Consider the following 14,610-nt stretch of genomic DNA (forward strand, 5'->3'; position numbering starts at 1 on the left):
TGGTTTCACAGAGGTGAAACTCAGACGGCATCTTCTTACTGGTGAAGAAGTTGCAACAAAAATCATGGACCAAGTTGCTTTAGGGGTAAGCCGAAAGATCTTTATATATGATAACACCTTCTGTTGGAGTTGTGGAGTTCACAAGAACACAGGGAGGTGGTATATAGAAATGCAGCCTACTAGTGCCATTGCCTTGTGAAGGATGCTGTAGGATAGGAAAAAGATGAGCAGAACACCACAAATCTTGTTCCTTGTTGTTCAGAGGGCAATACTCTCTGGCTGTAAAATGGAGGAAGTTCAACATTATTGCAGCAACTTTAACAAAGTGCTAATGAAAATACTGGATATTTTACCTTTCAGCTTTCGCTGATCTGTGTTTTAGAATTCCTGTGGGAGTAACGTCAGCCTTTGCTGAGTTGATGCTGAATTGTGTACTGTCACATACAGGCTTTGACATCTTATGTTACACAGTAGTCAGATGCGGTACCTGGTGTGCCAAATTAATCAGCAATTTCATAGCTTGCTTTTATGGTCTCTTAAGGATGACTTGCCTCGTGTTGGAACAGCAATTGGTGCCATGAAGAACTGAAGTCATCAAGATGTTTGCCAATTGCATCATGTAACAGAGACATCAAAGAAAATATTCATGGTCTTGGAGGTAAGAAATAGTGTTTGTGCCACGCTTAAGGCTACTGTTTGTATCTTTAGCAGTAGGCAATAATATAGAAATAAAACTGAAATGAAATGGTTCTTAAATATCTCAATGGTGAATGGGTTCAAGATTGATTGGTTTTAAAATTAAGAACACAATGTTCTGTATTCTGTCTTTCTGTAAAAGACACTAATCAGCATTCACAGTAAGGGAACTGGTTTTAATTCCTAACTCACACTCAGTTTTTAAAGTAGCATCAGCAAGGTCTGCAGGACACCAGAGCCCCCACGTTGTTGCCATCTCCTGAGTGATTTATGCCACCCATGACATTGAGTGCAGTGCCTCAGTTACCAGATTGGAGGCAAGGGTCAGACTGTGTAGCTTGTGTGGTGTGCCACAGTGCTGGCCCATGGCATAACTGGAGCACTCTGTACTGCTCTGACTGAGCACGGGGAATGGTGTCCTGTGCTTGCTGTGCTCTCACTGCTGCTTATTTTTCTCTGATGCATTCTAAACACGTTGTCAGATAACTTTACCTTTCTCGTTAAAGCATTGTCCTGGAGGGAAGCTGTTTGATTATATTGTTTCTAAGGACCACCTTTCAGAAGAGGAAGCTCGAGTCTTTTTTCAACAGACTGTTTCAGCAGTCGCTTATGTTCCCAGTCAGGGTCGTGCCCACAGAGACCTCAAACCAGTAAGTTTGAACTGTATTCAGTCTTTCATAAATAATAATGAACGTGTTTTTATTTTTCCATTGGGAGAGAAAGTTGTTCCTTTGTGGTTGTGGTTTATTTAACCTGGCAGGTGCCTGAGCATCACACAGTGCTTCACTCAATCCACTGCTTTCCAGTGAATTGCAGGAGATAATGGAAGGGGGGAGAAAACAACACAAAGTAGAACTCATGGGTTGAGATAAAATTATCTACTGAGATAGAGGAAAGGAAAAGGATAACAGTTATGATGAATGCAAAAGCAATTGCTCACCACCTACCAATCAATGTCCAATTAGGCTCCTAGGAGTAGAAGAGATTTACATGAACTTCTACCTTCAGAACCCTTCCACACCATGTCATATGGTATGGGATATCCCTTTGGCCAGTTTAAGTCAGCTATCCTAATTCTGTTCCCTCTCACTTCCTTGGGCTCTCAGCTGAGAATGACTTTGGCTCTGTGCAACACTGCCTAGCAGTAACTACAGATGTCAGTGTGCAATCTAGAGCAAAACTGGAGTATCATATCAGACACTGAAGAAAACAATTCCATCCAAGCTGAAACTCAGACACCCTTCTTTATCTTGTGCTTAGAACTCTTCCATTACAGAAAATGTTAGATAATTATTACCATTTGATACTATGTTCTGCAGCTGAGCTGGATTTTGTTATCTTGAAGAAGTACCTTCCTCTGAAAGGGGAGTAAAACATCAAGGCCCTAATGGGAGTGGAGCAGAGACACAGATCTGGTATGAATGTTGTTTTCACACCTTCCTTACGCCCTTTGTTGCAGTTTGTATCTAGAGAGAGCCCTTGTGGTGTCAGTCTGTTATGTAGACTGCTCCAGTTTTGTGCCTCAAGGAAGAGTGATCCTTCAAACAAACAGTGGCTGTGCAGAGTATGGGATGAGATGCATGCCTCTGGCTCCATCCAGTGGGTTTTCTGTCACTGAAGGCTTTAAGCACGGGTTAGATACTGGAAGGTTTGAGTCTTTCTACACAAGTAGGTTAGAACTTTGCATTTCTTAAGTTGCTGATATCGCTGAGTAAAGCAAATCATTACAGCACAAGCATTTTCCTAGGCATCTCATGAAATCCTCGTATCTAAAGAATCTTTCCGCTCTGAAAAATAAAGCATTGCCTGTACTTTTTGGAAGGAACTGGCTTCCAGCTGAAAAGCTGATGGATTCACAGGCTCAGACAGTAACTTGGAATGGAGGTGACTTCTAGAGATTTGTGCCTGAACCTGCTGCTGCGAGAATCCTGACACCAAGTTTCTCAGAGCTTTTTCGTTTTCATGCTCAACCTCTCCCAAGGATGAGGCTGCATGCTCTCTGTGGGCAATCTGTTCAATGCTTGAGCAGTTTTGTTTCCTTCTATCCAGTCTGCTGTTTCAATGAACGACTGTTTTCTGTCACTGTCCCACCATGACCTGCTGTACTGATTCTCAGTCTGTCTTCATCCCTCCCTTGTGGGCGTTTAGAAGTTGCCATGAGGTTCGTCTGCACTCTGAACAAACCTCTTTCTCCCCAGTTTCTCTTCACAGAGTGGGAGCTTCAGCTCCCTGCACTGACTGGAGGCCATCCACAAAACTTGCTTCGGGTTGTTATCTTTCCTAGCCAAAAACTAAATACAGTATTGTAAATGTGGTCCAATGAGTGTGAAGCAGGGGTGACTTGTCCTGGTCTGGTTGTGCTGCTTTTTAATGCAGCTAATTGTCCTGCTGTGCTTTTTTTTCCTGTCAGCACACACTGCTGGCTTGCATTCATCTTGTGGTCTTTCACCACTTGTCCTCCTAGTCCCCGGGCCTTTTCTAACAGATACAAACCAGTATTTCCCACCTGGGATACGGGAACTTGTTAGCAGTCACTGAAAATCTCTAAGAGAAAGAGAGAGGGCTTTTAGTAGACTGCTAACCACTGACCACAACAAGAAATAACAGAAGAGGAAATATGTTTCCCTGAGTGTTCAGGAGAAAATAATTCCTGACTGCTTTTTCATTCACCAGGAAGATCTGTTGATTGTTGAGAAACATGTTCCTCATAATTTGAAGCTGACAGACTTTGGACTCTGTGCAAAGCCAAAGGTAAGAGTATCTGAAATCAAATGTAATGTGCCCCCAAGTAATGCATGTTTTTCTACAGTATGCAACAGGGACTTGCCCAAACACCCTAAATTCAAGCTGTCTCTGTGGTTGACATGCAGTTGCATCTTGCTTGGAAGGGCCTTAGCTGTGTGAGAGTGAACAGATTGCTCAGAAGCACACTCAGATTCTTTTCTCTACCCAGACTTCCTATTTTCATAGTGTAAGCTGTAGATAATCTTGTACGTGTATCACCTGTCTTATGCAAGGGCCTGTCATAGGAGCACTGGGCTGGCATGCCATTATCTCTTCAAAGGAACTGTGTGTAGATTGAGATCATGGATAAAACCAAATGAGTTTTGCAGGTGACAAACAGATCCTGTGGTTGTTTATGCTTGAACTGAATTGTTTCTTGATCTTAAAACTGCTTTCTAGGAGCCTTTACTTAACATGCCAGATGGGTGCTGGTAAGAAAGAATTCAATGGGAAGAGTGCCTTCCTGATTCAAAGAGAATTACTTATCCTCAAATCGCTTTTCCTGGCCAAATTTAGAGCCTCTCGCAAGTAACCAAGACCAACAGGCTGTTGTCCCAGTGGTATAATGTCATCTTGCTCTGACCTGTTTACAACAAAACCCAAGTAGAGTAATAGGATACTCTGAATAAGGAAGTATTCTATCAGTTGTTCTTTGTCAAGTTTGTAAAGTGATTGCATTAAATTGTTCTAAATGACCAGTGAGCCTCAAACACAACAGCTCTTGCATGACTTCTTTCTCAGTTTGGTGTTTGCACAGGCAGTTCATCTTAGTAGATGATCAGCTAAGGAAAATAATGCATCATGCCAAGGATACATCAGATAAGTGAGCAGCTTGGGATCTGCATAGTTGTACAATGCTCATGGTCTTAGACAATATTTGCTTAGTGAGGTCACTATTGAATGAAAACCAAATATATAATGAATGAAAGTATGCCCAGGGGAAGAAGCCTCTGAGGCTTCTGAAGTGTCCTTACAGAAAGCATGAACTCTGTTAAAGCAAACTCTTCTGTTTTCTGTGTTATTCCAGGGAGGCCTTGATGACCACCTGAACACATGCTGTGGAAGCCCAGCATGTGCAGCACCAGAGCTAATCCAGGGCAAAGCCTATATTGGCTCAGAGGTATGCAGACCAGAGTTGGTTTGTTTTGCACCTCTCCCCTCTTTCCCTCCCCAGAGAGCGTTTAAAGGCAGTGCAGCTCAGATACACTCACTTGGTTTCCCTCCTGAATTCTGCTGGGTTGCGTTGCTCAGTGGCTCTCAGAAGCTGTCAATGGCCACAGACTGAAAAGTGCAATGGGCCGCAGTTCACACAGCTGGCTGGTTTGTCTCTGGCTGATCCTCATCTGTCTCCACCAATTGTTTCCTACTTTGGGGCTCTATAAAACAGCAACTTCAGAGATCTCCTTCTATTAGTAAGTTTTTGAAAGAGCGATTTGCTCTGCTAATTGTCCATCATTGGTCAAACTTTTGTGCGGTCTCAGGATCTTACATGTTTTGTTAGACTTGTCTTTAGCTTCCAAGTTGTGTGTGAAGACTTGCTTCCACTGTAATGCACAATGTACTAAAAATTGAGAGATGAAAACGTGAAGAGTTTTTCCAGCTTTGATTTCATGTCTAGAATTTTGGAACCCACTACTTGCAGTTGTTCATCTGTCCCAACTGGTCTGGTTTGAAATGCCCTCATGCTTGTTGAATTGCTCTGCTGTTAAAGTTGGAGCAATTCTTTCGGGTACCATTGCACCGCTGTTGATGGCTTCTAATTCTTGCTTTCTTTGTTTTCCCCAGACTGCTTTTCAAGCCTCCTTTTCTTTACAGTCAAAGTGAGAATTGCACTGTGAGGTGTAGAGCCTTGTTGTGCCTGTACATAAAGAGAACAGCAGCAGAGCCTCACAGCTGACTGCTGACAGCTCTCGTTGTAGCCAGTAGCACGTAACTGTGCCAAATCCTTTGTGATGGGTTTGATTTCATTTTTGCCAGTGAAATCCTTGTAGGTATAAGGTACTGCAGAAGGGTGATGAGCTAAGATGAAGATACTGGTTTTAGTAGTGCTTTAAGTTGAGCGGAAGAGCAGTTGAATTAGGGTCATATGCTTTCTCTGGAGCCATAAGGCTTTTTTCCTGAGGGAAAGAGCCAGCTTTTCATAGGCTGCATGTGGCCTTTGCCAAGGGCAGACAATACAATCTGTCAGTAAGGCATTTTAGGTGCTTCAGGTTTGTAAACTTGTCCTTTTATTTTTTAGGCAGATTTTTGGAGCATGGGTGCACTGCGGTACGCTGTGCTGTGTGGGTTTCTTCCTTTTGATGATGGCAGTGTGATGGCACTCTACAGGAGGACAACAGGAGGTATCGATGGTGCTAGAATACACTGAGAAGGGAAATAGCTGAGCATGACAAGAGGCCTTGCTTTTCTGATGGCAGAACATGCTGAGCTGTGCTGTGTGTGGAAAGGCCTGTCTGCTGAATATTGTCCCCTTTTTTGCTGCTTTGTCTACCAGTATTTTGTGGATCTGGTTCTACGCTTGTGTTGGCCTATGTGGCGCTGTAGCCTGATTATATAATATGATAGCATGCAGAGTTTGAGGAGAAGTATTTCCTTGCCAATGGGCTAATTTCTGTGTCTGGTTCTTCAACTGGCTGCTCCCTGTACTACCTGTAGTAAAAATGTAAATGCATTGTTTGATTTACCAGAAATGAATGTTATTGAATGCCAGCTCTTCTCATGTTTAGGAAGAGCAAAGTTCTGCATCTATTCAGATAATTAGAATTTTATATTATTCAGATATTCAGAATTTCCTCTTCCAGAACCAGGAGGAAATGTAGGACCCCACTGATTGCCTTTGAATTCAGCAGTTTGTTCTGTTTCCTTTCAGAGCACACAACAAGCTGAGCGTGTGAATCAAGTGACACGGCTTTTCAGGCTGGTGTGAACTGTGCTGTGCACTGAGCCTTTGTCCCTTTGTAATCAGGACGTTGTCCATTTCTGCAGGACTGCAGAAAATCCTTTGTGCTAATCACTACTCCAATTTGCAGAACGTGGCAAATGGAAAATGATCCAACTGCTTCAGGTGTACATTTCCTTAAAATTGTGGATAGTTTTGGACTGAGAGCTTGTAAGCAGAATGGAGCTCTTAAAGCTGTCCAAGATTGTTTCTGCACCATTTACTTCTATCTGTCTGATGCACACAGGAGCTGAGGGCTGCAGTGCTTGAACTGGTGGAACTTGTTTAAGTGAACTGGGATGAGCAAGTTTCAGAACTGAGTCAGAATGCAGTAAAAAATGGATACTCTCACAAGTATTAAGGTACTGGCTTGCTATTTCTGCACTGAATTTGTTTTAATTGTATGTGGCTGTGATCTGAAAAGTGCTTGAAATGCAGACACCGAGGCATTGTTGTGTAATTGACTGTCACACGTTACAGATCCTGAGATATCCTGGAATCTAAAACTCAGAATTGGTTTAAGTCTACTGCTTGAATCCAGTCAGGATCATTGTGTTCAGTGTTCTTTTCCCTGTAATGCTCCACATCACTTCATTTGGGAAATACTTGAGGAAATTGACTATGTGCCATAACTGTTGTTAGAACAAAGTATTTCTGGTGTGCTGTTGGGCATTTTGTAGCTCTTGTCAGCAGTTTCCCTTCCAGCATTGCCCTCAGCCAAGCACGTGTGAATTTTTACCATTAAATTTATTCAAGCTGTTCTTAAAGCAGAGTTTGTAATCTCTGTTCCTACGCTTTGAAAGAAAAGAGATGTCAATATCATCCAAATAATTTAGTAGTTCCTTTTGAGCTAGTTGTTGAAGGTTCATTCTCAATCCTCTCTTATTTTAGTGAAGAAAATAACTTTTTTATTGCAGAGAGGAAAAGACACTGTTCCAAAATGGCTTTCCCCTAGCAGCACGCTGCTACTTGACCAACTGCTGCAGGTAAAAGAGCTGCTTCTATTCAGAGTGATGTACAAAATGCTGTTGCATCAGCTCAAAACATTGATGGAGCGCTTAGAAAATATGCAGTGTTTAAACAAGTTAAACTGCTGCATGCCTGATGTCCTTGAAGAAAAGGTTAGCATTGCCTTGTGCTGAAAATTCTCCAATAGTAACGTAGTACTAGTTAATGGTTATAGAAATGATTGCAGTTTTAATAATTACACAGTCTTCAAGCAGCTTGCGTTTGGATGTTCTTAATTGTGCTGTGTAATTAAAAGTGATCTGTACACAAAAGCTGTTTCTCAAAGGAAGCTGGATGTACTGAGTGTGCCTTTGGGCTGTATCTACGCAGTCTCACATACAACATGCTGGTGGAACATTTACTGTAACCGTAGGTGCTGTAACTGTTCTTCACAGCTCAGGTGTTTGACCTTCCTTCTGGTGAAGGGAATAAATACTGCTGGTCTCTATTTGTGCTTCCAGGCACCTTGAAGTTGTTAGGAAAAGAATAACTGTCTCCAGTTCTTCTGCACCTTCAGAAAGTTTGCAGGCAGCCCCGTGCTGAGAGGTGTGGTGGATCAAACAGGAGGTAGGGATCTCATCCTGGTGGTATTCAGGGCCGGGTTGGATGAGGCCTGGGCAGTTTGATCTGGTGAGTTGCAGCTTTGCAGCTTGGAGCTTGATGGTCTTTAAGGTCCCTTCCAACTCAAGCCATTCTATGATTCTCTGGAACTGTGCTTGTGCTCCTTATCTCTCAGTTGTCTGACCTGTGTGAGAGGTTGGGGTAGCGGGGTTGGGGTGGGGGTGGGAATTGGGGGTGTGAGGGAGATTCCTGCTGTGGATACTGAAGTTGCTGTGTATTTGCAGCCAATGGCTGCTGCTGGCCTCTGGGTGCCACTGTTTCTCTGAAGAACAGCTGTGCTGATCGTACACCACTGTGCTGTGTGTGCCGTGCAACTGAATAATTAAGAGGGGATAGAGGTGTAACTTGTGCTCTAGTGAAAATCTCATCTGCTGACAGGCTTTTGTACTTGAATGCAGAACCTGTTGCCACAGAGGGACCAGTTGCTGAAGTTTGGTGACTCTGTTTACTCCTTGCAGTATTTAGCCCTGATGCTAACTATTTAAAATAGAAAATCTGAAGTGGTGGCTAACTGTTGACTTGATTGCTGCATATCAGAAGACTATCATGGTGATATTGGCTCTGTGAGATGACTTGGAAGCTGTTTCTTCAGTACAGGTCTTGTTCTTGCAGCTGGGGCACCTTGATGAAGACTGTGCAACAGAACTTGCTGTGTTTCACAACCAGAGCAGAGAGAGTATATCAGCATTAATATCAGAGGTAATAAATGTATGTAACTCGTTGTATTTAAGCTCACTACTGCAGTAAATAACCTTTCTGTATTAACAGACTCTAATGCTTGCTTCTTCTCAAACATGAAATCTTTCATACCTTTCAGAGCTAAGGTACCCCTGCCGAACTCCACAGTCTATCTGTAGCTAATAACTACATTTCTGAAGTTCACATTTATTCTATTTTTCTCCTTTAGTTTTGTTTCCTAAGCCTTTCTGTTATTTTCTACCATGTTAAAATCCTGATGAATCTCTGGAAGTCCAGATAGGCTCAAAACAGAAACTTATGGATGCACAGCAGGTGTCAGGTGCTGGCTGAACTCACTGCTCTGAAATGTTTCATTAAGAAGTGGAAAATATCAACTCCTCGCTCAGAGAACCAAACAAGTTTTGGGAATTACAGCTCACAAACTCTTAAAGAAATGAATCCATTCCAGTAACTTTTGAAAATGAATGAGAAAAGCTAAACTGAGTGCTTGTAGAGACATTGCATCAATGTCACTAATAACATTCCAAGCTGCAGAAGAGATTTAAACCACGATGAGTACTCTGGCTTTAACCTGAATCTGAAAATTGTTTCTTGAAATTGAATTGTCTTTCTGTTAAATAGAAAGTGGTAGAATTTGGAAGGATTGTTAAGATTTCCATATAACTTTAGTAGGAATAGATATAAAATGTAAGTTTTACCTAGGAGAGACACGTCTACTTTTTTTCAGGTACAGAAAATAATGAGAACAATCTAGCTACAAGGGGAAGAAGTTCTTCCATGTTAGTCTGTGATATTTTCACAGTCCTTTATCAGAGGACTTCTAATGCCTTATGAGTAATTCAAGCTGATTGTACTGCACTGTGAGTCTATCAAGCAATTTACCCATGGTTCTCATAGTAGTCAAAAAGCTGCTGAAAATCAAGTTGAATGTTGATGCTCCTTGGAGCTGGGCTGAAACATGACCCCCAAAAATGGGAATCCAGCTGCAATACTGTGCAAAGTGCATTAACAGGAGCTTTGCCATTCACTCCAGTAGAGCCATTCTGGCACCAGCTTTACTTTTCTCTTTCAGCAATTGTCCTGCTCTCAAGCAAACACAAGAGCAGTCTGCTTCTTTATCTTAAACTTGTTGTGTGAGCAGCTAAGGTCTGAAACTAGCCTGATGTGATCAGGTGTGAAGGTTGCACATCAAGGGGAAAATATTCCAGACATGCAGAAACGTTTAGAACGCTAAGCTTTGTTTGTACTGACAGCTTCTCTGAAGAGATCCAAATACTCTTGTTTTCAGGTGGAATTGTGACCAGATGTCACAACCTATCTCTTGCTTCAATCCAGGAAGGTTCGTGGCAAGCGCATCCACTTAAGGATTCCATCACAAACGACGTGCAGTACAACACAGCCAGCAAGCCAGGGGTAAGTGTCAGAGTTCAGCACAACATTCTGGTAAAAACGCTTCTGTGTGCCGAAGCTCTGCCTGGGTAAACAGCCTGGTGGCCTCAACATCTGTAAGAGAGATGCGTGCAGCCAGTCTTGGTCGTCAAATCTTGTTCTATGATAAGGCCACTCACTTTGTGTATGAAAGCAGAGGATGTGATCTTTCTAGATTTCAGGGAGGCCTTTGATCCTGTCCCTCGTGGCATCCTTCCAGACAAGCCATCCAAATGTGAGATGGACAGGTACAGGCTATACTGAGTGGCTCAGTGGCAGAGCTCAAAGAGTCACAGTGAATGGGGCTCCCATTGACTTGGACGAAGGAGAGGCGTGCATCCTCTGCAGCTGATGATATTTAACTGGGAAGTGCTGGAGGCTCCCTGGAGGGATGGGAGACCTTGCAGAAGAATCTAGATAGATCAGAGCGTTAGGCAATCGGCAGAGGAAAATGCCAGACACTGTACCAGCAATGGAATAAGAACAAACATAGAGATGAGGAGACAAGTGTCTGGAGAGCAGTACTAGGACAGGGTCTAGAGGTGGTGGGGACAGCAAGTTTAACCAGAGCCAGTGGTGTGCCCTGGCAGCCAGGAGGAGGGGAACAAAGCTGCTAACAGGACTGGAAGAAAAGGCCAGGAGATGACCTCTTTGCTCTCTGCAGCTCCCTGAAGAGGGGAGAGCAGAGGAAGGTGCTGTGTTTACCTGGGAACCGATGACAGGACGATCAGGAATGGCCCAGAGCTGCATCAGGGGAAGTTCAGACCAGACAATAGGAAACATTTATTTACTGTTAGTGTGGTCAGCTGCTGATACAGGCTTCTTAGGCTGGTGGTTGATTCCCCACCAAAAAAAATCAAAGCCGTACAGAGTTGAAGTTACGCAAAAAACTCGAGGTGATTGCTCTTGAAGAAGGACCTTGCACAGAGAAATGCCCTTTTGCTGCATGTTCCCCGTCGGCCGTGAAGACCGATAGTACTGTTGAGGTTGGAGATCTTCCTGCTCTGGATTGGTTCCTTTCATTGTCTCTTGGTGGATTGTTTTCTCCAATCTTCAGGACTGTGAGATCTGCCAATGCTTGCAGAGTCTCAATTCAGTCTTTCTTACTTCCTTATCTTGCAGTTAGAGTAAGCTCTGTGGCTTTCTTTACTTGCAGCTGGGTGAAAGTCCAGCAGTCTGTTTCCTCAGGGCTTCAGCAGATTTAATTGCATCTTCTAAGCAAGTTCTGTGCAAGATTATTCTATTCAAGTAGCACAACAAATTAGAGAACAAGAATAGCCTTATGAATATAGAATCATAGAGTAGAATCATAGAATGGTATGGATTGGAAGGGACCTTTAAGATTATCTAGTATCTATAGGCAGGGAATACCTCCCCCTAGATCAGGTTGTTCAGAAGTCCTATCCAGCCTGGCTTTGAATGCTTGGAAGGAGGAGGCATTCACAACCTTGCTGGACAACCTGTTGCAGTGTCTCACCATCCCCACTGTAAAAAGTTTCTTCCTAATATGTAGTCTAAATCTACCCTTTTCCAGTTTAAGCCATTTCCCCTTGTCCTGTCACTACCTGGCCTCATAAAAAGTCGCTCCCCAGTTTTCCTGTAGGGCCCTTCTGGTACTGGGAGGCCACTACAAGGTCTGCTTGGAGCCTTCTCTTCTCCACACTGATGAGCTCCAGCTCTCTCAGCCTTTCCCTACAGGTGAGGTGTTTCAGCCCTCTGATCATCTTTGTGGCCCTCCTCTGGACCTGCTGAACAACTCCGTGTCCTTGTGCTGAGGGCTGCAGAACTGGGCGCAGTACTGCAGATGGTGTGTCAGTGAGAGCAGAGCAGAGGGGCAGCATCACCTCCCTTGAACTGCTGGTCACAGAATCACAGAATTGCAAGGTTGGAAACGACCTGCAAGATCATCTAGTGCAACCACCCTCCCATTCCTATTAGTACCACAAGCTACTAAACCATATCTCGTAGCTAATAATAATGTGATTTCTGTGATCACAGTGAGTTAGCCTTTCACACCCAGATCATTAGTCTTTCTGGGTTCAGCAACAGTGAAGTTGCTCTGTCTCCACTTGTGAAATGGGTGCCAGGTAGGTCTGGTTAGTGCTGCTATTGAAAAAATGCATTATGCCCTCACATACGATGATGAAAATCACGTAACACAGCAGCCTATCAGTCCTTCCACAGTAATCAGAACAAACTTCACCTGCCTGCCTGAAGATAAGGCATCTGAATACATGCTCAACCTGCCAAAACACCTGAACAGCAAATGCCTCTAATTAGAACTGGTCTCATGTGAAGACAAGAAAGTGAGAGAATGTAACCTTTCACATAACCTGGCATTGTTCAGCCCGGGGAAGAGATGGCTCAGGAAGATCTTATTGTGAGTGAATACCTGGACTGAGGATGCAAAGAAGGTGCAGCCAGGCTCTTTTCATTGGTGCCCAGTGGCAGGACATGGGCAGAAACTGGACTGCAAGAGATTCTGTCTAAACACCAGGAAAAAATTCTGTGTGTGGGTGACCAAGCACTGCCACACATCGGCCAGAAATGTTGTGGAGTTTCCCTCCTTGGAGATTTTCAAAAGCTGACAGAAATAGTTTGGGGCAGCCAGCTTTAGGTGACCCTGCTTGGGCAAGAACGTAGGACCAGATGAGCTGCAAAGTCCCTGCCAACCCAGTCTGTGATTCTGTGAATTTGATGGCACGAGAGCATGAGTAACACCACCTTATTGGAAACAGTTTTATGTGTAAGGAAACTCCAAAAAAATCATTATGGCCTACATTTCTTCTGAAACACAATAGTCACGATGTCCTGCTCAGGCATTCATATTGTAATGGAACGTGATTTCAGTTACAGAATAGAGATTGCCCATAGCTAGCAGCCCTCTGGAAAGGGCTTTTTAGTAAGTCATCATAGAGCTTCCCTAGATCTGCTGTTCCTGCTTTCACTAGCAATGAGACACGTGATCGTTGTGACATCTATGAACACAGGTCAGGAGACACTTATCTGTCAGCAGAACATAGCTTCCAAAAACGCCTCCTTTCTATCTCAGGACTGATAAGGTAGCTGTATGCAGGATTGGCAACGTGGTATGAAATAAGTCCATGGGAAGGATGTTCCTGAAATCATAATGAGCTGTTAGGAACAAAAGATGTTTTGATACCGCAGTCATGTGTGGTGGGAGATGTGAAGGTTAGCAATCTTGACTGAAATACTGAATTCCATGATTCAGTAAGGACCTTTTGCCTGGGCTTCCTCATAGGCTTCCAAACACTGCTTCAAGCAGTGCTGCAGATGGCACAATCCTATGTTTTGGATATGACTTGTTTACCTTTCTGTGAGCCACTTTCAGACCTCACGGCATTCTTTTCTTCAGTTCTTTCCAGGCTGTTGTTTGACTTTTGTTGAAAAGAGCTTGTGGTCCAAGTCTCCAAATGGAAGGCTCTGAGATGCTGCTCTTGTTGACACAGGTTGTAAAAGATGACTCGAGCTTTAAGAATAATTTCCCTTCTGCTCTTGATATGAATGTCAAATCCACAATTACAATATTAAGAGCATGATGTAACATTGGGGCTGTTGGCATGTGGACTTCCATGAGCTGTTAGCCATAGTTAGGAACTTGCAAAGCAATCATATTTAGATTTTACTGGTGTCATTTTTTGCTGATGAAATCTTCCTTTTAATCCTGCAGAAGAATCTCAACTGAACACTTCTTTTCAGTCTGAAAAGGCTGTGACATCTGAAGATGTGCCAGGTTGCAGCCATGTGCCACATGCGTTTGGATCCATGGGATTTGCTGATGGAACTGCATTGTTTGAAGAATCTCCACTAGAAGAGTTTGTTCTAAATGCTCACAGAACAAAGCAGGTGTCTGAAGATCCAGTGCTGGTTTCTGACAGAAAAAATACAATTCTTAATCCAGAAATCTGCTTCTCAGTGTGTATAATGCTTATTACATATTTAAGTACCTAGTGGACCTTGACCAAAGGGAGATACAGATTGAGCAAAGAAGTATGTTGAGCATAAATTGTGATGCCTTCCACCTGAAAGCCATGGTTCATTTGATGAGAACCTTAACTTCAGTGTTCGGTTTGCACTGAAACAGCGAGTAAGGAAACAAGCGAAGGAGTCAGTGAGGATTTTAAAACAAAATGGGAAGTGATAAGGCACAGTTAATAAGATTTTGGAGTTAGGCAAGAGGTGGACAGAGCTTTAAAGGTACGGACAGAAATTCAGTCTCTCTGTATTGGACAAGAAAACCCACAGTGAAGCAATTCAAATTTTGCAGCTGAAAAAGTGATAATTCATAGCTATGTTTAGATAAGCTGGTGAGGAGTAATCCTAAATGTGGAATTTAGATGAACAGATAGAAAAATGGCACTTGACAATTGTATGGGAACTGCTGAGTCACGGCCTGAACCTCTGATTGATCACCT

The 14,610-nt window shown here is 43.1% G+C and overlaps 1 protein-coding gene across 1 annotated transcript; it reads left to right on the plus strand.

Annotated features, from left to right (window-relative positions):
• Positions 1-4: 4 nt before the first annotated feature.
• LOC122194209 (maternal embryonic leucine zipper kinase-like) lies at positions 5-14,099 on the plus strand (the record flags this gene model as incomplete). Its single annotated transcript, XM_042895132.1, is given in 9 exon segments — positions 5-85; positions 542-658; positions 1,203-1,346; positions 3,370-3,447; positions 4,508-4,600; positions 5,720-5,822; positions 7,336-8,746; positions 10,035-10,159; positions 13,866-14,099. Coding segments are annotated over 7 exon segments (654 nt in total), but the record flags the coding sequence as incomplete, so codon positions are not given.
• Positions 14,100-14,610: the final 511 nt, after the last annotated feature.

The sequence above is a fragment of the Lagopus leucura genome, unplaced genomic scaffold (assembly GCF_019238085.1).
Source record: "Lagopus leucura isolate 7727_CA_CO unplaced genomic scaffold, USGS_WTPT01 198-0_obj-0_obj, whole genome shotgun sequence".
NCBI classification, from domain to species: Eukaryota; Metazoa; Chordata; class Aves; order Galliformes; family Phasianidae; genus Lagopus; species Lagopus leucura.